We start from the raw sequence: 24,562 nt of genomic DNA, 5'->3' as shown, positions 1-24,562 counted from the left end.
AGCAACACACTATTTAAAGGGATCTTGTAAGGAGTCATCAGGAAGCTCGTTTTTCTGAGGCAGCTTGGTATGAATAGAACTAGTCTCAGGATTAAGTCCAAATTCCGATCTGAAGTAGGAATATGCTACTTACCAGTATGCATCTGTTCTTGGCATGTAGAGCTGCAGATCTACACACTTGTGCATAGATCGCCATCTGGTGTTGGGCCCGGATGTTTGCAGTTTTTCCTTTTGGAAAGTCTTTGGAAGTCAGGAGGTCGGTGACTCCTCCTTTGGATCGTATTGCGCATGGGCTTCGGCTCCATCCTCAGATTGTTTTTCGCCAGCAGGGAAAGATGGAGCGTAGTAATAACAGTGAAGAGGCCCATGTGTGTAGTATCTAAATTAGATAAACTGGAACAGATAAAGGTAGCCGGGGAGGCGGGTGTAGATCTGCAGCTCTACATGCCAAGAACAGATGCATACTGGTAAGTAGCATATTCCGTTCGAGGCATAGGAGCTGCAGATTACACACTTGTGCATAGATTACATAGCAGTACCCATCCTTAGCGGCGGCCACCCGTATCTGTTGCAGTGGTTTGAAGGAATATGCTACTTACCAGTATGCATCTGTTCTTGGCATGTAGAGCTGCAGAGTTGTACACTTAGCATAGGTCGCCATCTGGTGTTGGGCCCGGATGTTTGCAGTTTGTTTTTCTTCTTGGACAGTGTTTGGAAGTCACGAGTTTGGTGACTCCTCGTTCGGTCCGTACTGCGCATGGGCTTCGGCTCCATCCTCAGATTGTTTTTCGCCAACAGGGAAATGATGGAGCGTAGTAATAACAGTGAGAAACCCATGTGTTGTATCTAAATAAGATGTACTGGAACGGATACAGGTAGCCGGGGAGGCGGGTGGGCGTGTACAACTCTGCAGCTCTACATGCCAAGAACAGATGCATACTGGTAAGTAGCATATTCCGTTCGAGGCATATGAGCTGCAGATTGTACACTTAGCATAGATTATATAGCAGTACCCAACCTTAGCGGCGACCACCGGTATCCGTTGCAGCTGTTTGAAAAAGTGTCTTTAGTACAGCCTGGCCCACCCTAGCTTGCTGCTTGGAATGCACATCTACACAGTAGTGTTTTGTGAAGGTGTGCGGTGTAGACCATGTGGCTGCCTTGCAGATGTCATCTAAGGGTATATTCCCTAGAAAAGCCATAGAAGCCCCTAACTTTCTTGTAGAGTGGGCTTTAGGGGGAACAGATAATGTTCTCTTTGCCTTTTGATAGCAAATTTGTATGCATTTTACAATCCACCTAGCTATCCCTGATTTTGAAATGGGGTTGCCTTTATGTGGTGGAGAGAAGGAAACGAACAATTGTTTAGTCTTCCTGAAGGGTTGCGTTCTTTGTATGTAGTATAGTAACGCCCTTTTTACATCAAGTGTGTGTAAGGCCCTTTCTGCAACAGATTGGGGTTGCGAGAAGAAGACAGGTAATTCCACTGATTGATTGAGGTGGAAGGGGGAAATGACTTTGGGCAGAAACTTCGGATTTGTGCGAAGTATGACCTTGCTGTGATGCATTTGTATGTAGGGTTCCTGTATGGTGAACGCTTGTATTTCACCAACCCTTCTAAGGGAAGTGATAGCTACAAGGAAAGCTGTTTTCCAGGTGAGAAACTGTAGCTCACATTTGTGCATTGGTTCGAAGGGCGGACCCATTAGTCGTGTAAGAACTAAATTTAGATTCCATACAGGGGAAGGTGGTGCCCTGGGAGGAATTACTCGTTTAAGGCCTTCCATGAAGGCTTTAATAGCGGGCACTCTGAAGAGTGATAAATGCTGCCTGTTTTGTAGATAAGCAGCGATCGCTGCTAGGTGTAGGCGTATGGATGAATATGCCAGGTTACACCTGTGAAGATGGAGCAGATAGCATATGATGTGCTGTATGGATGCATCTAGAGGGTTGATTGTATTGTTAAGGCAGTAAATTACAAATCTTTTCCACTTTGCGGCATAGCATGCTCTAGTGGTAGGACGTCTGGCTTCCATGATGATGTTCATACAATCAGGGGGAAGGTTAAGGTATCCGAATTCTAGGATTTCAGGAGCCAGATGGCCAGGTTGAGCTGAGCTGGGTCCGGGTGCCTGATTTCTCCATGGTTCTGGGTTAGGAGGCATGGGGATAGATGCAGTTTTTGATGTGGTACCACTGACAGTTGTAGTAGCGTGGTGTACCACGGCTGCCTGGCCCACGTCTGAGCTACCAGAATGAGTGTGAGGGAGTGCTGTTGTAGCTTCCTGACCACTAATGGAATTAGTGGGAGAGGTGGAAAGGCGTATGCAAATCTGCCTGACCAGTTCATCCATATCGCATTGCCCTTGGACAATGGGTGTGGGTATCTGGCGGCGAAGCTTGGGCATTTTTTGTTTTCGTGGGTGGCGAAGAGGTCTATCTGAAGATGCCCCCACTGTTGGAAGAATGGGTGAAGAACTTGTGGATGCAGTTCCCATTCGTGTATTTGTTGCGTTTGTCTGCTGAGCAGATCTGCCATGGTGTTTTGTACGCCTGGAACGTGCTGTGCCAGGAGAAAGATGTTTTGAGGAATTGCCCATCTCCATATGCTCTGGGCTAAGCGGGAGAGCTGGGGAGTGTGTGTCCCCCCCTGTTTTTGGATATAATACATTGCAGTCATATTGTCTGTGCGGATGAGGACTGCTTTGCCCGAAATCTGTTTTTGGAAAGATTTTAGGGCTAGAAAGATCGCCAAGAGCTCCAGATGGTTGATGTGGAGCGATTTTTGCTGTGGCGTCCATAGACCTTGCATGGTGAGGTGTAGAAGGTGCGCTCCCCAGCCGGAGAGCGATGCGTCCGCTGTTAGAGTCACTTGAGGAACCGGGTCCAGGAACGGCCGCCCTTTGGAAAGGTTTGTGGTGTTCCACCACTGCAGAGAGTGATGTGTGCGGCCGTCCACCAACACCAGATCCGTCAGCTGACCCTGGGCCTGGTTCCACTGTTGTGCTAGGCACTCTTGAAGTGGACGCATGTGGAGTCTTGCATGGGGCACTATGAAAATGCAAGACGCCATCATTCCTATGAGCTTCATAAACACTCTTGCTGGAAGAGAGTGCTGAGGAAGGAATTTTTTGCGTAAGGCTTGAATGCTTGTGATTCTGGCTGAGTTTAGATAGGCAATACCCTTGGAGGTGTCTATAGTGGCCCCGAGGTATTGCTTTGTGTGAGATGGTATGAGGTGGGACTTTTGGTAGTTCACCGTGAAGCCTAGCTGGTGGAGCAGTTGGATGGTGCTGTTTGTATGCTGCACACATTGGTCGTAGGACGCGGCTTTTATCAGCCAGTCGTCTAGGTAAGGGAAGACGTGAATATGTTGACGTCTGAGGTGTGCTGCTACTACTGCTAGGCATTTGGTAAACACCCGTGGTGCGGTGGTGACCCCGAAGGGGAGAACCGTGAATTGGTAATGTTGCCCGTCCACCACGAACCGGAGGTATTTCCTGTGAGAGGGGTGTATTGGAATGTGAAAGTATGCGTCTTTCAGATCCAAGGTTGTGAGAAAGTCTCCCTGGCAGAGGAGAGTGGGAGGACTTGTTGTAGAGTGACCATGTGAAAATGGTCTGAGTGTATGTAGGCATTTAGAGGCCGGAGGTCCAGAATGGGTCTGAGGGTCTCGTCTCTCTTTGGTATTAAGAAATATAGAGAGTAGACCCCTAGATTTCGTTGGTTGACGGGGACCTGCTCTATAGCATGTTTTTGCAGGAGTGAAAGTACCTCTTGTTTGAGCAGTGTGGAATGTTCTGGAGACATTGGACGGTGCCTTGGTGGGATATTGGGTGGGGTAGATGTTAGCTCTAGACAGTACCCTGACCGAATGATTTGGGTCACCCATTTGTCCGATGTTATGGACTCCCATACGTGGATAAAGTTTTGTAGTCTGCCCCCGACCGGAGTGGAATGGTCTGGGGGGAGCGGAGGGGAGTCATTGTGCGGGGGGGGGGGGGGGGGGGTGGCAGAACGGGTGTTGTTGGTTTTGCCCCTGCCCTTATTGTTGTTACCCCTGTAACCACCTCTCTGATTGCCCTTTGAAAAGGTATTTTGAGGAGGGGACTTGTAGGAGGTAGAGGCGTTATCGGTGGAGGAGCCTCTACCTGTGCCACGAAAGGACGAGCGTTGAAAGGAACGTTTGGAGGCTTGTGTTTGGAGTGCCCCCATAGACTTTGCTGTGTGTGTCTTTCTTCATCTTTTCGAGCGCTTCGTCTACCTTTGGCCCAAAGAGTGTTTCCTGATCAAAGGGGTGATTGAGTATGGATGCCTGGACTTCAGGTTTGAACCCTGAGATCCTGAGCCAGGCGTGGCGACGAAGCAGGACACTGGTATTTATGGCCCTAGAAGCAGTGTCGGCTGCATCGAGGGCACACTTAATGGAGGTGTTTGTGATTAGTTTACCCTCCTGTATGAGGTCATGAGCCTTGTGCTTGTATTTTTCTGGAAGGTGCTGCATAAGAGCCTCTAGTTCGTCATAGTGTGCTCTATCATATCGCGCAAGCAGTGCTTGTGTGTTTGCAATGCGCCACATGTTTGCAGCTTGGGAGGCGGTGCGTTTACCAGACGCGTCCAGAAGTTTAGATTCTTTGTCTGGCGGTGGGGCATCTCCTGAGGATTGGGAGTTAGCCCGCTTTCTAGCTGTGGAGACAACTAGGGAATCTAGGGGAGCAGGGCCCTTGATGTAAGCAGGGTCTGTGGGTGCCGCCTTGTACTTCTTCTCTATTCTAGGGTTCAGTACTCTGGCTCTGACAGGGTCTTTGAACACCTCTGTAGCGTGCTTGGTGACACCCTTAAGCATGGGTAAAATGGAAGTAGATTTGTCTTGTATATCAAATGTATCCAGTAGGAAGTCTTCTTCTACTGGTTCACTGTGCATGTCCACCCCATGGTAGTGTGCTGCTCTCTGCACTAAATGATGAAACCCTAAGGAGTCCTCTGGAGGAGACGGCCTTGATGGGTATAGGTCGTCCTGAGGTACATTGGGTATATCAGGGTTATTGTAATCCTCCCATGGATCTGGGGTCCCTGGTGGAGTGGGATCCATTGGGGCGTCCGCCGGGTAATTGTCCGGATCCCCATCATCCGGATCTGGGGATGGGGCCGGATCGTAGTGAGGTAAAGGTGGCGGAGACCTGTGAGGTGGAGGAGGTGGAGTGGGTAGGGGAGGCGGTGGTGGGGAGGACACTCTGAGGGGAGAAGTAGCAGAGTCCTTCCTTTTGGGTGGAGGAGGAGGAGCCGGAGCATCAAGGCGTCTTTTCTTGGTAGTTAAAGTCAAAAGCCCAGTCTTTGGATCTTTGGACAAAGTCTTTTGTAAAGGGTCTGGTGTAAACAGAGCCAACGGTGTCGAGTCGTCTGTCGGCACCGGTGATTTCGGAACCGGGGGTTTCGATGGTCTGTGTGCGCCATGCTTTTTTGAGGTCTCCGGGTGTTTCGGCGTCGAATGATGTTTCGGCGCCGGAGCGTCGGTGCCGACAGATTTGTGTTTGTGTTTGGTCGGCGCCGAGTGTCCAGGCTTCGGCACCGGTGGTTTCGGAGTCGAGCTGGATTTTGCAGTCTTCGGTGCCGGATGCTGTTTTTCGGCACCGGGTGTCGGCTGGCTCGATCCCGAGCTGCCATGAGACTTTGGGTGCTTCGACACCGGGCCCGAAGGTGGGGTGATCGAAGTTTTGGTTTTGCCCAGGCCGGCAGGCGAGGGAGTAACCTGAGTCTCTTTGGTTTTCAGCGCGGGGGTGGGAGGGGGCATAGTACTCACGGCCCGCTGCGCTGGTGTAACGTCCTCCACGTCGGAGTCGTCGGCCTCGGAAGCGCGGACGACGTCTTCCTCCTGCTCGGTGTGTGTTTGCCCCGAAGCTTCGGCGTCGTCTCCGAAGATGTCCGGTGGAGCTGCCGAGGATGAGTGCGCCATGGTGCGTCGAGCTCTTCGATCTCTGATGGTCTTCTTCGATCGAAAAGACTTGCAGGCGGGGCAGTCTCTAGCCTCGTGTTCCGGAGAGAGGCAAAGGTTACACACCTGATGGAGGTCGGTGTGGGGAAATTTAGACCCACATTTTGGGCACTTTTTGAACGGAGTCCTTTCCATCGGCCGGGACCGGAGTCGCGGAGGGCCCGAAGGCCGGTGTCGATGTACGGGATGGAGAAAAGTGCCGCTTCGAGAGATGAAGATGATGAAGGAACTCGAAGAATCGAGGATTTTCCGTCGAGGCTGGAACCGTAGAAGTTCGAAGCCGGAGCACGAAGTATCACATCTGAGCCCGATGGCGGAAAAAAACAATCTGAGGATGGAGCCGAAGCCCATGCGCAGTACGGACCGAAGGAGGAGTCACCAAACTCGTGACTTCCAAACACTGTCCAAGAAGAAAAACAAACTGCAAACATCCGGGCCCAACACCAGATGGCGACCTATGCTAAGTGTACAATCTGCAGCTCATATGCCTCGCGCATAATGTTTTGAGTACAGCCTGGCCCACACTAGCCTGTTGCTTAGTTTACACATCTACACAATATTGTAGAGTGAAAGTGTGCGGTGTTGACCATGTAGCTGCTTTGCAGATCTCATCTAATGGGAGGTTTCCTAGAAAAGACATTGAAGCCCCTATTTTACGTGTAGAATGGGCTTTAGGGGGAACGGACAGCGTTCGTTTTGCTTTGTGGTAGCAAATCTGAAAGCATTTGACAATCCACCTAGCTATCCCCGACTTGGAGATGGGGTTGCCCTTGTGTGGTGGAGAGAAAGAAACAGTTGTTTGGTCTTACGGAAAGGTTGTGTTCTCTCAATGTAGTAGAGTAAGGCTCGTTTGACATCTAGTGTGTGGAGAGCTCTTTCTGCAACGGTCTGTGGTTGCGAGAAGAATACTGGTAGTTCTACAGATTGGTTTAGGTGAAAGGGAGAAATGACATTAGGGAGGAATTTTGGGTTGGTACGGAGAACAACTTAATTATGGTGCATTTGTAGAAAAGATTCTTGAATGGTAAGTGCTTTCATCTCACTGACACTTCTGAGGGAAGTGATGGCTACAAGAAAGGAATATGCTACTTACCAGTATGCATCTGTTCTTGGCATGTAGAGCTGCAGAGTTGTACACTTAGCATAGATCGCCATCTGGTGTTGGGCCCGGATGTTTGCAGTTTGTTTTTCTTCTTGGACAGTCTTTGGAAGTCACGAGTTTGGTGGTGACTCCTTCGGTCCGTACTGCACATGGGCTTCGGCTCCATCCTCAGATTGTTTTTTTCCGCCATCCGGCTCGGATGTGAGCGGTTTTCCATGTTAAAAATTGGAGTTCACATTTGTATAGTGGTTCGAAGGGAGGCCCCATTAGTCTGGTGAGAACGATATTTAGGTTCCACACAGGTGAGGGTGGCACTCTGGGGGGGAATTATTATTTTAAGGCCTTCCATGAAGGCTTTACTGGCAGGTACTCTAAAGAGTGATAGATGTTGCCTGTTTTGTAGGTAAGCTGCTATGGCTGCGAGGTGCAGGCGAATGGACGTATAGGCTAGATTGCACCTTTGTAGGTGGAGTAAGTAGCCTGTGTTGAATGGAGACATCTAGGGGATTGATGGTGGTGTTGTGACAATAGACAACACAACGTTTACTTGGTGGCGTAGCACGCCCTAGTGGTGAGTCGTCTAGCTTCTTTGATGACGTTCATTCAGTCAGGGGGAAGATTTAGATAACCGAATTCTAGGATTTCAGGAGCCAGATCGCAAGGTTGATCTGAGCTGGGTCCGGGTGTCTGATCTCTCCATGGTTCTGGGTTAAGAGGTGTGGAGAGAGGCGTAATTTTTGGTGCAGTACTACAGATAGTTCCAGCAGTGTGGTGTACCACGGTTGTCTAGCTCAAGTTGGAGCTACTAGGATTAGTGTGAGGGAGTGTTGCTGTAGTTTGCGCACCACTAGTGGAATGAGTGGGAGAGGCAGAAAAGCGTCCGCAAATCTGCCTGACCAGTTCATCCATATTGCATTTCCTTTGGACAATGGGTGTGGCTAACTGGCGGCGAAGCTTGGGCATTTGGTGTTTGTGGGTGGCGAAGAGGTCTATCTGTGGATGCCGCCACATTTGAAAGTACAGGTGTAGAACTTGTGGGTGGAGTTCCCACTCGTGGATTTGTTGTGTTTGTCTGCTGAGCAGATCTGCCATAGTGTTTTGGACTCCTGGGACATGCTGAGCTAGGAGAAAGATTTTCTGGGGTATGGCCCATCTCCATATGCTCTGTGCTAGCTGAGAGCTGTGGAGAGTGTGTGCCGCCTTGTTTTTGAATATAGTACATGGCTGTCATGTTGTCTGTGCGGATTAGGACTGGCTTGCTTGAAATCTGTTTGAAAAGATTTTAGGGCTAAGAAGATTGCTAGTAACTCCAGATGGTTGATATGGAGTAACTTCTGTTGAGGTGTCCATGTGCCCTGCATGGTGAGATGTAATAGATGCGCTCCCCAGCCGGAGAGCGATGCGTCTGTTAGTACTATCTGGGCAACTGGGTCCAGGAAAGGTCGACATTTGGAAAGGTTTGTGGTGGTCCACCACTGCAGAGAGCGATGGGTACGACTGTCTACCAACACCAGATCTGTTAATTGACCTTGGGCCTGATTCCATTGGGGCGCTAAGCACTCTTGGAGAGGACGCATCTGGAGTCTTGCGTGAAGTACTATGAAGATGCAAGAGGCCATCATTCCTATTAGTTGCATAAACACTCTAGGTGAGGGGCGGGGAAGGTGGAGGAGGGGGAAGGTGGAGGAGGGGGAAGGTGGAAGGTGGAGGAGGGGGAAGGTGGAGGAGGGGGGAAGGTGGAGGAGGGGGGAAGGTGGAGGAGGGGGGAAGGTATTCTGAAAGGGCAGGTAGCAGAGTCTTTCCTCTTTGGAGGAGGAGGCGGAGCAGGTTTTTTCAGCTGTCTTTGATGGAGAGCATCAAATGTCCGGTCTTAGGATCCTTGGTTAGTGTATTTTGTAATGGATCCGGTGTAAAGAGTTCTGGTGAGGCTGGTTGGTACGTCGGCGCCGAGCCGTTGGTATTTTGGCTTTATCCGTGCTGGTTCGTTGTTTGGAACTATGCTTGGAAAGGTCTGATTGTTTGGTAGGCGCCGAGATGGATTTCGGCTACAAAGTGTCGGTGCCAGTGGCCTTGTGTGCTTTTGTCGGTGCCGAAGATGGTGTCGGTACCGAGGAGCTGGGTTTCGGTGCGGGGCTCAGTGTCTAAGTGGAGGCCATTTTCTTTTTCTGTGCCGAAGAGTGTTTATCGGCACCGACGGTGGGCTGGCTCAAGCCCTAGCCGCAGGAAGGCCTAATCTGCTTCTTCACCGGTCCTGAAGGTGCGGTGTGGGAAGCAGTGTCAGTGTGGTGTTCTTCTGGAGTGTCGACGCCTTCCCCGAAGAGGTCGTCCGGAATCGCAGTCAACGAGTGTGCCATGGTTCTTCTGGCCCTTCGGTCTTGAATGGTTTTCTTGGACCGGAAGGACTAACACGCCGGACAGTCTCGAGCCTCGTGTTCAGGGGAGAAGCAGAGATTACATACTTTGTGGAGATCGGTGTGGGGGAATTTGGACCCACATCGAGGGCACTTCTTGAAGGGAGTCCTATCCATTAGCCAAGACCGGAGCTTGGGTAGGCCCGAAGGCTGTCGTCGACGACTGGAATAGAAGGTTCTTGCCGATGAGAGCCACGTCTAGTGGGGAGATCGCGATCAAAAACAATACCGCAAATTAGGGTGACAATTGCGCGTCGATCTGGAAGCTGTTCGGAACCGGAGCACGAAGATCACATCCGAGCCCAATTGCGAAAAAAACAATCTGAGGATGGAGCCGAAGCCCATGCGCAATATGATCCAAAGAAGGAGTCGCAGACCTCCTGACTTCCAAAGACTTTCCAAAAGGAAAACACAACTGGAAACATCCGGGCCCAACACCAGATGGCGATCTATGCACAAGTGTGTAATCTGCAGCTCATATGCCTCGAACACATATTTCGGTTTCGGCAGCAGCACTTTTGGTGCAGGCTATTTTGTACTCAAGATTTTGGCTCCAAAGGCTGCTTGGCTTTTGGCATGGAGGATTTCAGCTCAGAGCAGCATTTCTGTTTGAAACCGGAGGGCATCAGTTCCGATGAAGACTTTTGCCGACTCTGTACCGAGCTGGAATGCCTGGCTGTTTGAGCTGGGCCTGGAGTGTGGGCAGGAGGGGGGGGGGGGGGGGGGCTGAAGCGTCATCTCTGTTGCAGACCTTGGCCAGAAGGCAGAGGTGGCGCTGAAGCCTTGTGCTTTTTGGGAGTGATTTGGAGGGGCAAGGGGTCTTCTGTACTCTCGTCTCCTTTTCCCTGCGGCAGTTCTTCGGCGTCAAGGTCTCGAGCTCAAAGTCAGAGTCCTGCATGGAGAAGGCTTCTTACTCATCTGCCGCTGATCCCTCAACATCTTGACCGGAATCTTCACAGATTATGTCCGGCATGTCTTCAATGCTTAAACGCTGCATTTCTCGACGTCGAGCCAGACTATCATGAAGTTTTTTCTTCGATCAAAACGATCTGCAAGTGTTGCAGTCTTCTTCCTTGTGCTACGGAGACAAGCACAAGTTAAATACCTTGTGTGAGTCAGTGCGCGGATACTTCACGTGGCACCGAGGGCACGATTTGAATGGTGTCCGTTCAATCTACAGAGCTGAACTGACACGGTTAGGCCTGAAGGCCGTACACAAAGCTTTCTGAAAAGTTCGTCCATTGACCAAAACGATATGCAGAGAAGTGGGAAACGCGTATGAAACAATAGTGTCTAGAGTTAAGAGGATTGCGCGTAGAGGGGAACCCGGAGAACGGTTTAGAACCGGAGCGCAGCAATACACGTCCGAACCCGATGGCGGAAAAAAAACAATTTAACAATGGAGCCAATGACCATGCGCACTATCACCGAAAGGAGGAGTCACCTTACCTCGTGACTAGGAAAGACTTCAGAGAAACAACTTGCAAACATCCAGACCCAACACTAGATGGCAGGAGTATGCAAAGCATGTGTATCTACAGCACACGCCTCAAACGGGTTGTGTGTTCCATTTAGAAATTGTGTTGATCTGCTTAATGAGTCATGCATAATTTATTGACTATTGTGTTTATTTGTGGATGTACAACACTTCTCTGATAAGCCAAAGACTGCTCGACCACACTACCCCCAAGAAGAGCACCTTGGGATTGCTAAAGCACTACCTTGACTCTGCACAACATACCTTTTTGGTACATCATAAAAAGGTAGCTTCCTACAACTATTAAACCATATAATACACCCCTTTTCCTCAGTTCACTATCTCAGTCTCAGGAATGTCGGATTAGGCTTTCACATGTATAAACCACATGCTTGGGATCTACGTGCTAGGATCCAAAAATTGATTTGTATTAGATAAGTTTACATGAGACGGGCAGTAGGCCCCCCATTTGTGTGACCCCAGTGTTGATCACGCTACGATTTCCAAAAAACGGATATGCTGTCACTACCGTGCTATACCCATGAACCCACAAAAGGGACAGTAGTCTTCTCCCACCATGGAGGAAGTGCTTGGTGTACCGCTTCAAATACGGGACTGGTTCCTGTCAAAGGGCAGGCCTTCCTACGCCTTGGAGCAAATATTGATTATTGGGAGGCTGGCCTACCAAAACATCCGCTTATGCCATTGATCCTCAATCATTGCCATCAATTCGGGTTGGCACTAAAAATTGGCCTCTTTCAAAACTACTGCTATCAACCCAATAATGGGCATCCACAGTCTTTCAGAACTATATGAATATACTTAAAAACACTACAACGCCTGTGCCGGCTATATGCTATAACCTGTGGGCACATGTTCGCTATGTGAAGACACTTTTGTGATAAAATTTATCAACATGTTGATATTTGGGGAGATAAACACTATCTGAAGCATGCAGTCCTGCACAGTGTGCTTAAAGAAGTATGATTTCTAGAGCGTTAGCGGGTGACTGGAAGTATTACTTTAGAGTAGAGTGCAGTCTGTGTGAGATTGCAGAACTGGCATGGAAGACAGACAAGGTCCATGCTAAAGTGTCACCTGGCGTCTGCTAGATGCGGTAATAGCGGACGTTTTCTGGTCTTACTCCCGGCAATTTTTACATGCCTAAGCATGCCCTTTGCTTTGGAAGTCAAGGGGGAGATTTTCCATATCCTTTCTTGCTTACGAATGAGAAGTTTGCTGTTGGTGAGGTTTATGGAGTACCAGGGAGCCAACCAGTTCCAGCTTGCATTTTCACACTTTCAACAGGACCAGATTGCCAATGGCACTTTGCAGGAAAGTGTTGAAATTGAATTAAAAGTTCAAAGAACCTGAAAGCATCCAGAAAAGCAACTGAACAGTAACAAATTGATCAAGTGCAGCAGTGGCTAATGGTCACCTGTAAATGACGAACAAATTCTTCCCTCTTCCCTAGACGTTTCCCCTTTCTCTGTATTGACCTAGACAGTGGTCTATTACTTCCAAGCATAGTTAACGCTACAGTAATCTCAAACCACAAAGTAAAATGAAAACCTTAATTCTAAACACCAAATATCTATACTGCAAACAGCAAACTAAAAAAAGTTGCAGCCATCAAGACAAGGCTACAAGTTGTACTATTAGTGAATTGCAACTTAAAATGTGAAAAACCATCAAATGAAAACTAGATCATATGTACAAATGGTAATTTACCAGTTTTATTGTTTCCCCTACAAAGTTCAAAAACGAGTTAAATAGTCACTGTACAGAAGCTCAAGAAATCAAAAAAATGACAATATGCAAGTACTTCATGTAGCGGCCTTATAAACATTTAGACTAAACAGGCATTCGTCTTCAGAAAAATGTAAGAATGAATTCTCTAAAATGTACGCAGTTTATTCAAAAGCTTCTCGTTATCACAAACCCATTAAAGTTTGTTTACAAGTAGCGACCTAAAGGCTGAAGAGAATGTTAAGTGTGGCTACCGAAATACATCTGCCTACAACATTGCATTAAGTATTGCAGTATTAAAACAAAATCTCAATGGTGTATAGAGCAGGGCTAGACGTAGGCCAACAATACAAAACCAGAGATAGTACAACATAACCATTAAAATGCCTCTGAAACAAAGAGGAAAAATGATCATCAAGTTAAAATATTAAAAAAGCAAAACAAAAGGACAAAGCAGGATTTCCATTCAATTCCTGATGCAGGCATGGAGAGGTGACTAGATTCCAATAAATTATCTTGAAACCCAAGCACAGCTGCTGCTTAGCCTTTTAAAATCTTCGTTGAAGCCCACTTTTAAATGAAGGTTTGAATCCAGAGCCACTTGCTCGCTGCATTGAGTTGGCGACTTGTACAGCTCTATTAATCGACGAAGTGCTAATAAAAAAAAAAAAAAAAAAAAAATGTTAAACACTTACTGTAGCAAGTACATACAAAATGAAACCGTGCCTTTAGGAAGTTGTATATGATATGTAGTCCCTATTTATCCAGCACAAATCTATTTTTTAAAATGGACCATAACTGCTGGATCTAAAATGCTTTGTCGTCAATGTGACTATCATTCAATCATACATGACTAATAAGCAAACACGAGTATAATTAGTGAGCACTGCCTAAATCAGGCCCTTCTGAATTGGTCACAAAGTAAACTTTTACACATTCATTTTTAAATAAATTAAATACAGTAACGTTGTAACCTACATGAGGCAGTAGTTTTCATACTAGAGGCTGTTCTAGATTTCACATGCCATGCATTATTCTGCCATAGATTGGCTGGGTTTGCCAAACTTCCTTATAAACGAAATAGTTACTTACCAGTAGAAGTAATTTTGCAGCTTGAAGAGTTTTCTTGATTCACACGCTGTGCATTATTCCGCCATCCAGTGGTTGGGTCCATAATACTCCACTATTTGGTGCCCGGTACGTCCCCTGTGGGATGTCAGACGGCGCCCTGGAGGTTGTTGAGCATAGTAGCCATCTTCGGATTTTTTGTGTGTGTAATCTTGGAAGGTACTTTAGAGAATGGTTAGTTATGGTTCCCCACCTGTTAATATTCCTTGTAGGGGAGGCTGGGTGGGTTGCATGTGAATCCAGAAAACTTCAAGCTGCAAAACTACTCCTACGGGTAAGTAACCATTTTGTGAATCCTTTTCTGGATTCACATGCTGTTCATTAGATTATGTAGCGGTTTGTCCATTCTTAGGGAGGCTGTAGTAAGAGGACGACTTTGCTAACAATTAGACCATTCTAGGAATCTTTTTATATGACAGGTCCTCTGAAGAAGCTTTTGCATGATCTTCCTCTGGTTTAAGCTACGATGGCCACAAGGTGTATTTTTAGGCTGGAGTACTTGATGTGACTATCTAGGAGGCAAGTTAGGAATATGGTCACTGTTTCTTGTGTGGTGATGGAGTCCATTAGGTGGTTTGCTGTGCACCAAGTGGTGTACTGCTTCCACTTCAAAGCATAGCATTGCCTTGTTTGTTTTCTTCCTTCTCTTAGACTTCATTGTGCGCCAAGGCAAGTTTAGGTCGCCAAATTCAACATATGCAGGTGCCAGGCCATCGCTGCCTCCAGGTGGAAGATTTGGCCTCCTTAGTAGATCTTTGTCTGCTTTGAGTGATTATTTGCCCCTTGGACAGTTCTAGCAGACTTTAGTACCAGGTTTGTCAGGCCCATTGTGGAGCAATGGGGATTAGGTTTGTTCCTGGTTGTCTTGCTTTTTCTAGGACTCTTTGTATTGGCGGTATTGGTCGAAAAACCTATCCAAATGTACTTGACCAATCTAGCTACAGGGCATTCCCTTTGGACAGGTGTTGAAACCGAGGCAAAGAACTGGCATTTCTTGTTCGGTATTGTAGCAAACGGGTCCATCTGTGGGGTTCCCCAGAGTTTGAAGATGTATTGCATCGTCTTATGCTTCAATTCCCACTTGTGGGAGCAGTCCTGCCTGCTCAGTTGACCTGCTGTTGTGTTGTATATTCCCGGTAGGTTTGTTGGGAGATTGATTTCTTGTGAAATTGCCCATTGCCAGATCTGTTGTGCTAACTTGCTTAGTGGGAATGACTTCGTACCTCCCTGCTTGTGGAGGTAAAACATTGTGGTGGTTTTGTCTGTTTGAATCATGAGTTCTCTTGCGAATGTGTTTCTGGGACGCCTTCAATGCTTTGAGTACTGTTCATCTCCAGGTAACTGATGTGTTTTATGGAGTCGAAATCGCTCCACTGGCCTTGTATCTTCAGTTGCCGGAAGTGCGTTAACCATCCGTGGAGGGATGCATCTGTTACGATAGTCACATAAGGAGTTGAATTTTAAAAGGTCTGCCATGTGTTATGTTCTTGTATGCCCACCATTGAGCTTCTGATTGCACTTTCTGCATAACCACTAGTCTTGTCCCCCCCCCCCCCCAAACTCCCTGTGACCAATTGTTGGAAATCCAGTCCTAGAAGGGGTGCATATGGAGGCTGGTGGTGTCTGTCAGTTCTATGCAATACCCGTAAACTATCAAATTTTATATCCAATTGTTTGTAGTGATATTTTGACAGTGTTGTAGGTATTGATATTCTGTCTCCCACTGGTGAGGTGCATGGGTCCTTTCCCGTGCAGGAGTCAACTTGATCCATCTCCCCTTCCTCTGGGGGGCTGCTTTGGCTGTTGCCAGTTCTGGTATCCTGCCTGTTGACTGGTTTGTTGGCTGTTACCTTGGCCCTGTTGATGAGAAATTTGCAGCCCTTGGGCAAAAGCCCCTCTTCCTGTGGGTTTTCTTCCGTTAAACCCTCCTATTTTGAAGGCACCTCTTTTGCAGGGCTAACATGGCTCTTGCAGTCTTTAATTTGCCCTTCTTTCAAAATCGTGACTCCTGTAAATGGTCTGTTTAAGATAGATATTTGAACCTCCTGTTTAAATCCCTATATTCGTAGCCAGGCATGCCTTCTTAGTGTGTTGCCTGAACACATTTGTCTGCTGCGCCAAGCACCGATTTAAGGCATGTGTTTGCCATGTTTTTGCCTTCTTGGACAATAGCTTTAGCCCTTTTCTTGTCCTCTTCCGTGAGCTTGTTGATTAGCGCCTCTATGTCATCCCATTGCTGGTGGCCATACCTGTTCAGCAGGGCATTTGATTTGGTGATGCGCTATTGCGATCCATTTTTCTGCCAACCATATCCATTTGTTTGCTTTCCTACTCTGGAGGTGGTCCACTGTTCGAGAAGGCATTTACCCTCCCTGCTGTGGTGACAATGGAGTCAGGCACTGTATTTCCTTGGATATACTTAGGGTCCTTGGAAGCAGGCTTGTATTTCTTTGACCCTTGGTGGTACTCCCTTGGCCGAGTAGGCGGGCTCTTTGAATGCTTCCTTGCCTTCCTCCAGAATGCTTGGTAGGCATTAGAAGGTATTGTGTGCCCTTGTTAGCAGGGACCAATGTTTCTAAGATGAAGCAGGTTTCCCCCTTTTCCTCTTAGAGGGAGACCCCAAAAGCGTCAGCTGCTGGCTGCTCTCCACTAGGCTGTCGTAGAAGGCTATGTCATCCAGAGGGATAAAGTATAGTTTTACTTGTTGGTGTAGTTTTGAAGATTGAAGACTTTCTGGATTCACTATGCTGTGCATTATTCCGCCATCAAGTGGTTGAGTCCGGAATTGTAGCCTTTTTTGTGTGGCCCAGATGGGCATCGACATACCACCATTTGGTGTCCTTCGTGACGTAGACGTCCCTTCAAGAGATAATACCACAACTACAAGGAAACTTCATGGCTACTATAGATTTGAAGGATGCATACATCCCCATCAACCACAAATACAAGCGCCTGCTAAGGTTTGTGATCAAAGCTACTACCAGTTCATAGTACTGGCATTCGTGCCTAAAATCCGCACCAAGGGTGTTTACAAAATGCCTAGCAGCTGTCGTGGCACACCTACAAAGGCATGGAACACACGTATACCCCTAACTCGACGACTGGCTCGTAAAAACAAGTTTGTACAGCCAATCCAAACTATACATCCAGCAGGTCATACTAACGCTGACACGACTGGGTTTCTCTATCCACTGGGAGAAATCGTCAACAGAACCAGAGCAAATAAAGATATTCTTAGGAGCAGAGACAGACACCAGGCAGGCCAACGTGTTACCCAGCAAGAAGAGAACATTGGCGATACTGAAGGAAACACGTCAGTGCCGCAAGGGGCAAGTTCTGACAGTGAGGACGGTGACCAAGCTGATGGGAATCATGGCGTTGTGCATTCACCTAGTCCAAAATTTAGATTACACATGAGGTCATTCCAGGAATAGATACAGCAGCAATGGTCACAGGCAACTGGGCGTTGGGAAGATCTAGTGGGTGTCACACACGCAGTGCATCAGGAAATAGTGTGGCGGAACGAAAAAAACATCACAGGGAAAACCATTCACACAACCAACTCCAACAGTGACCATCACGACTGACGCCTCCCAGCTGGGGTGGGACACGCACATGAACAAGCTCAAGGTGAGGGGGGCTATGCTCGCAACAGGATGTGTTCACACACATCAATTACCTGGAACTAAAAACAGTGTTCCTATGTGAGAAAGTGGCTCTGTATATACTGTTCCCTAATAGGTACAGGGTGTACAGAGTCCACAGTCCCCCAGAGGCTGATAGAGGTCAAAGTTAGGTATGACCTTACTCTCAAAAGTGGTAGCTTGGTCGAGCAGTAAGGCAGTACCAGAGGACAGTGTAAAGCATTTATTGTACACACTCAGTCAGCAAATGGTTTCACACACTCAATAACTGAACTCTAGGCCAATGATTTATATATATAAAATATATGCTTGTTTTATTTTTAGAACCACAAAGGGAGTAAAAATATACTTTCTCAGAATGAGAGGTTGAATATAAATACTTTTGTCTTAGGCAATAAATTTGTGTAAACAGTCACAGTTGGTTGCAATAAACAATCCTATTTCCTAAACATAACAATGCATTGAGCTCAATGGTAAATTCAGGTTATTTGTAATAAATTACTTTTCAGATTACTTTTGGAATTCCAGGTCTGGCTCCTAGAACCAGCCTGGGGTCAGTATTCAGAATCAAGTGATGAAAGTCGACTTAATAACTGTAATGATTTTTAAATAATATTTGGCTATTTCAAAAGTTAGCACTTAGAAAATATTTCACAGAAAACATTCAATGGATCTCTATGGCAAGAAATTCAAATTGCAGGTAGAGTACTTTATCGTTTACTTTAGTAATCCAGGACTGGGTGCCTAGACCCAGGACTGGGGTCCTTATCAAAAGCAGGTAAGTAATTTCGTTTGCAGAAATGGTACGATTTTAAAAGAATATTTCAAATTTGCAAAAGTAGACACTTAGAAGAAATTTCACAGAAAAGCAGACAATGGTTTCCTATGGGAGAAAAATGAGTTAGAGGTAAGTATAGTTGTGAACACTTTTCAGAGTCAGGGCTGGGCACCAAGATCCAGCACTGGGAGCTCACCTAGGAGCAGGTGAGTAAATTCGTTTTTGTCACTTGGCTGATTTTTGGTGAATTTTTGCAGTTTTGAAAAGTTCACACTTAGAAGATTTTTGAAGAAAAAGTCAGTCAATGTTACCCTATGAGGAAAACGAAGTTAGCGGTTTAAGGGTAAGTACTCGACTGGTAGAGTTGAAATTCCGGGCATGGACTCAGGGGTCCCCCAGTGTCAGGTAGGTACAGTTGGTTCACCCTCAGCGGTTTCAGGACGGCCGGGTGCAGAGAGAGTTAGGCCCAATGTTATCCTATGAGGGCTAGGGGGGCCTTGGTTGGTGGCTGCTGTCTGGCAAGCCACGCGGCTGTGGGAGCTGGGCTCCTGGTCACTTACTCAGGGCAAGTGGGGACGTAGGTTAGTGTAGAGAGTGCACTGCCAGGGCCACTCGGGCGGCTGGGTGCAGGGTGCTTTTGAGCCTTCGGGCGCTCAATGGAAGTCAATGGGAATATTCCGGTTTGGAAAAAGGCTGCAAGCTCGGGGATGAGGATGCTTCAGATGCCACCACCACTTCGAGAGGTAAGTGGGGTAGTTGTAGGTTAGGTGGGTACCCCGGGATTGGGCACAGGGGGCCGCAGGGCGCCGGGTGCAGGGGTGCCTTTTGATGTCGGGAATCTTACCCTCTTGTTGATCGCGGTTGGGGTGGCACTCTGTCCTGAGGCTGCAGACTTCTTCCGGAATGTCGAGGGGGGTCCTTGGGTGCCGGACTCGGGGTCACAGTCGCCGTGGGGTCGTCCTCAGGGTCTTTGTTCACTCCGGCACTGGCCAGGCTTGGCTGGTGCAGAGTGTGCTGGGTTCGCGGTTCCGGGCTGCTGCCAGGGGTTAGAGATAGGTTTCTGAGTAGAGCCTCTACTCATGGGAGTCCCAGGGGCCTTAGAGTTCAAAGGTAGCCAGGTCCTCTGGGGTTTTTGAGGTTGCTGGCCACAAGAGATGCCGCGCTGGAGCAGGAGCAGGTTCGAGGGTCGACAGGCCGGTAGGGCTGGGGCCAAAGCAGTTGGTGTCTTCCTCTTTTTAGCAGCTGCAGGGCAGGTCTTTGTTCTTCTTGCTCTTCTTGTAGTTTCGAATCTGGGATCTGGGGAAGGAAGGTTCAGGGGGCCCCTAAATACTAGATTTAGGGGCGTTACAGGTAGGTGAAGGCCAGGGACCAATGGGTCCTTGTCCTGGGGTGGGTACACCCCCTATCCTGCCTCTCTCCTGTGGGAGGAGGGCAGTAGCCTAATCCTGATAGGGTAGGGCCTCCCATCTTCAAGATGGCGAGAGCCCGGAGATGTGCTTCACCTCGCCTCCCCCACCTGAGGGGTGGGGTGGGCAGGCTGGCACATCCCCTGTCCTTGTATGGGGTTTCCGGCCAAGCTTCCTGCCAGAGTGGGGGGTTGCAGTGGCCTGGGGAAACTCCAACTGGCGGCATGCCTTTGAAGCTTCCCTTTGCTCATCCTGGGGGAGGAGATTTCTCACCTCACCCAGGATGTGCATTGTTGCAGGCCCGGGAGAGCAGGGGCTCTCCCACCCAGGGGTCCAGCAACGTGTCTGCTGTGTGGCAGCCTGGGCAGCCTCAGAGCAGACGTGGATTGTAGGTTAGCTGTAAGGGGGCATCTCTAAGATGCCCTCTGGGGTGCTTAGTACATTAAATCCCACACTGGCATCAGTGTGGGTTTAATGTGCTGAGAAGTTTGATACCAAACTTCCCAGTCTTCAGTGTTGCCATTATGGTACTGTGGAGTTCGTGTTTGACGAGCTCTCAGCACCATGTACTTGTAAAAGGCAGCACTGTACTTACAGTGCCCAGGAATGGACCTGGGTACTGTAGGGGCACAGGGCTCCTGCTCCTGTGCCCACACCATAGGCATAAGGCACCCAGCCAGAGGGGTGGCTGACATATGCCTTGGCAGTATAGGTAATGGGCATGGCACACAGAGATGTGTGCCATGTCGACTCTTTGTTTTGTCCTGCACCCAGACACTCAGCCTGCAAAGGCAGTGTGTGTGTGTAAGGGTACAGGGCCTCTAAGGGTGGCACAATGAGTGCTGCAGCCCTTAGAGGCCTTCCCTGGTCACAAGGCCCTGGGTACCTAGGGTACCATTTACCAGGGGCTGACATGTGGCCAGGGTTTGCCAATTGGGAGTTTGTGTGTTTTAAGGAAGGAACATAGGCCCTGGGCACCTGATTGGCAGGAGCCCAGGGCACAACAAGGAAAAGTGCATCAGCTATTAGGCAAAAAAAAGGGGGGGTTACTGCAACAGAAACCCACTTTCTCACATCCTAGCCTTCAAAGCCTTCAAAGCTTTTCAAAAGGAGCTGTACGGAAACATGGTGTTGATCGAAACGGACAACACCACGACCATGTTCTACATCAAACAAGGAGGAACACAGTCCGAAGCGCTATCAGGGCTAGCACAGGAGATATGGAGATGGGCCATTGCACGGAGAATAGACCTACTAGCAATACATCTCTCCCAGGAAAGGACATGTGGAAGCAGACTGGCTCAGCAGGGAGACGTCAGCCATCAGGATTTACTGAAAGTATTCTGGAAGTGGGGTACACAGCAAATACTTATTTGCAACACACCAAAATGCCAACACTTCGCATCCAGACAACCAGACCATTCGTCACAAGGTAATGCGCTATGGACAAGTTGGTCAAAGACATTTGCATACGCTTTCCCCCACCCCCCCCCCCCTGCAGCGTTCACCCCGAAGACTGAGTAAGGGAGAGACCGAGAAGAGCAAACTACAACATGCAGGGGCAGGGGACGCCCCCATCGCTCCGAGATTTGGAACTCTCCAGCGGAGAGGAAGACAACGTAGCAGAAGGACCAGAAGACGTCGTGGTCGTCGAGGTCAAAAAGAAAACATCAAAGGAGGTAAGAGTCGTCGAACCCTAAACACTCCACTGATACTCGCAAAAGTGAGGCAAAGTCCTCGCAAGGAGCAGGTCCGTCGAAGCACTCGACGTAGACTACTGCATCCAAGGACAAGCAGACCGTCGGATCCTCTGAGAAGGGCCCCAGACGGCGAAATCCCAAGACAAGGGAAAGGCGCCGAAGAGCAGCCAAGAAAAAGAGGCCTCTGTCGAAAGGCGAAGGCCCGAGACAGTTTGACTTAAACGTCGACAACCGCGAAGAGGAAGGTCGAGGCCCTCGAAGCTGATCACGCGGCAGAGATGGAAATGAAAGAGGCTTGAGGCCGAAATATCTAACATCTTGCAACGCAAGAAAGACTTCGACGGAAAGCTAAAATTCTACAGCATGCCGAAGACTACGCCCGAAACAGAAGGGGGCATCGGACTTCCAAGCGCCGAACACACCTGAACCTGGAGAGGAACAGGAAATTAGTATTATATCCAAAGCGCAGTCGATAGTCTCGGACGCTGCACGCTCACCCTCCAACAAAACCTTCTGAGCGTCCTTGTCTGTTGTCCTCCGGAATGAGCTCAAAGCTTGCCATTTCTGACCACATCTGCCAGTCATAACACCCTATTATCGCTAGCGAGTTGGCCGCTCTGATGGATGCAGCTGCCATTGTGGAAAATTTCTTGCCAATTAAATCCAGGCGTCGCTCCTCCCTATCCGGGGGTGTAGTAATAGGTGCTGCCGGATTCGTAGATTTTTGTTGGGCTGCCTGTGAGATTACCGAATCTGGCCGAGGATGGCCAATGAGACAGGAAGGACTATTGGCCGGAGCACGGTATTTTTTGTCTATCCGCGGAAGCACCGCTGGCACAGATGCAGGATTTTTCATAATTTTTATTCCTTCCATCCAAATTTAGTCGATGATTGGGATAGCTCTGGTGACCTCCCTTGACTCCTTAAAATCATGGAGAAAACAGTCAGCCTGTTCAATGGTAACCGGCAAGTGGAACCTGGTCGCGGCCCGCTGCATAAGATTATGAAACCCCCCTATATCCTCCGGAAGGGTCCGGAAGCGGCGCAGTTAGTGGAACCTGCGGAATGACAGGCTGCGGTGGAAAACGCGGTATATAATCTGCAAGCAGCCAGCCTGTTCAATGGTAACCGGCAAGTGGAACCTGGTCGCAGCCCGCTGCATAAGATTATGAAACCCCCCTATATCCTCTGGGGCAATCAGATGGTAGAGGGGTGGGTGGCGAAGGCATATGTATTATATATGAATCCCAAGGATCTGCTGGATCTGGTAGTTCACCCTCTTCGACTTCTTCCTCAGCTTGAATCTTGAGCTTGACGCGGATCCTGTGGAGGATCAGGAAGTTGAGGCGTTGGGACTGGATCCTCAGGCACAGGTAAAGGGTCCGGAAGCGGCGCAGTTAGCGGAACCTGCGGAATGACAGGCTGCGGTGGAAAACGCAGTATATAATCTGCAAGCATGGCTTGCAGGTCTTGAATCAGAGTTAAACAGATGTGACAAATCGCTCTGACGAGGTTGTTTATAGTAGGGTTTATGATGCGGGACGATAATGTCCTCTTGATAATTGTCCTCTTCCTCATCTTGACATTCGATGTGCAGTTCAGAAGGATGGCGAGCAATTCCAAAGGGCCCTTCCTCCTAGTCATCCTCAGTCATCATCCTCGCCCTGCACATATGTTTCAAAGAGATGTGAGGGAGTAAGCGGTGATATAGCGCTACAGTCGTGCCTCTGAAAAGTCTTTAGTGGAAAACTCCTGGCGGAAATAGGAGTGGAATGAGAGGGCGCCATTGTAGATGTCGTAGACGGAACAGGCAAATCTCCTGACATCGTCGATGGGCTCTCAGTGGCTACTTTTGATGTCAACAGGCTTTTAGTGTCCATCGTTGACTAGGCCATCGTCGATGGGATCGTCAGACGGGATCTTCGCCGACGGGTTCGACGTCGACCGGTTCTTCGCTGGCGGAATCGTCAACGGGACCTTCGATGACGAGATCTTCGTTGACACATCTCTTCGACGACAGCTTCATCGACGGCATAGTCGTTGATATGGTTTGACGATGACCTAGTCGACGATCCCTCGACGACGGGCTTTTTTGACAGGATAGTAATCCTCGTCGGCAGAATAGGAGAGGTAATGGACGTCGTCGAGATGGTTTCCGTCAATTAAGGAGTAGAAGAAGTGACAAATAGTTGACTGAGAGAAAGCCAGAGACTTTGAAAGGCTTTTACTCACAGCGCAGAATCCTGAGGAGAGTGCGCTGATTCAGAGGAAATGATGGAACTCCTCTGAACAGAATCAGAAGTAGAATGGGAAGATTTATGGCGTTTCTTCCCTTCACTGGAAGAGCTGTCATGCGATCTAGCTCTCTTGCTAGAAGTAGAGGCTCTGTCATCCTCCTCAGCCGAAGAGGATTTAGGCCACAATAGCACTCTCGCCTCCCTATCCCCAAGAGTCTTGGTAGGGAAGGTGCGGCAAATTTTGCAATCTTTTGCCTCATGTTTGGGGTAGAGGCAGTAGATGCAATCCAAATGTTGATCATCAACATGGACTCTCTTCCTGGCGCAGGTTCTGCAGGACTTGAACAAGGCCTTCTTGTCAGACATGCTGAAGAAAGTTGAAAACTAAGTGGCATACGGGGAGACTCCCTTCCACACGACGTGTGGTGAAAATCTGACAACTGGCTCTGCTGAGAGGGTTCTAGAAGGGTCCTGGTGTCTGATTGGTTGTTACCAAATTCTTGGTTCTTTTGCATAATGAGGTAGATAGGCTGCTAAGATCTAGGCTTTAGGCCTTTTCTTTGGACCTACTACTAACACTTTTGGCACAACTGTTTATTTACCGGGACTCCTGCCTCGGCAACGGGGAATGATTCAGACATGTGAATCTATGAAAGATACCCCAATACTGGATAAGTATCATGCAGACTCGACCAAACCATCTGCTGAGAACGCCCAGGAACACCGCACCCAATCACATCAGCCTCTTTAGTATTGAGATTCAAAGCGTGCTTGCACGAAGTTCTAGCCTGTTCCAACCAACGATTGCTTCTATACAGCTCAGGCCCTGCTCCAGTCATTTGGTGAGGAAGAACATGCTGCATCTTGTGGCCCAATTCAATCTGATGCGCCAAAACCCCAGTTCTCTTAATTTTCCCCATCCTTTATGTCACCCTTTG

At 48.4% G+C, this 24,562-nt stretch overlaps 1 protein-coding gene across 5 annotated transcripts in view; it reads right to left on the bottom strand.

Annotated features, from left to right (window-relative positions):
* Window positions 1-12,689: 12,689 nt before the first annotated feature.
* The window catches only part of SLTM (SAFB like transcription modulator), a 280,914-nt gene continuing 269,041 nt past the window's right edge, over window positions 12,690-24,562 (bottom strand). For all 5 annotated transcript variants that reach the window (XM_085643750.1, XM_085643749.1, XM_085643748.1 and 2 more), the window contains one exon: window positions 12,690-13,385. In XM_085643750.1, coding sequence (XP_085499876.1) covers window positions 13,280-13,385 — 106 coding nt within the window. In that variant the 3' untranslated portion in view covers window positions 12,690-13,279. The remainder of the gene's footprint in view (window positions 13,386-24,562) is intronic.

This window comes from Triturus cristatus, chromosome 3_1 (genome assembly GCF_964204655.1).
Source record: "Triturus cristatus chromosome 3_1, aTriCri1.1, whole genome shotgun sequence".
NCBI classification, from domain to species: domain Eukaryota; kingdom Metazoa; phylum Chordata; class Amphibia; order Caudata; family Salamandridae; genus Triturus; species Triturus cristatus.
The sequence above is the reverse complement of the archived record's forward strand: the minus strand, read 5'-3'. Positions and strand labels throughout refer to the sequence as shown.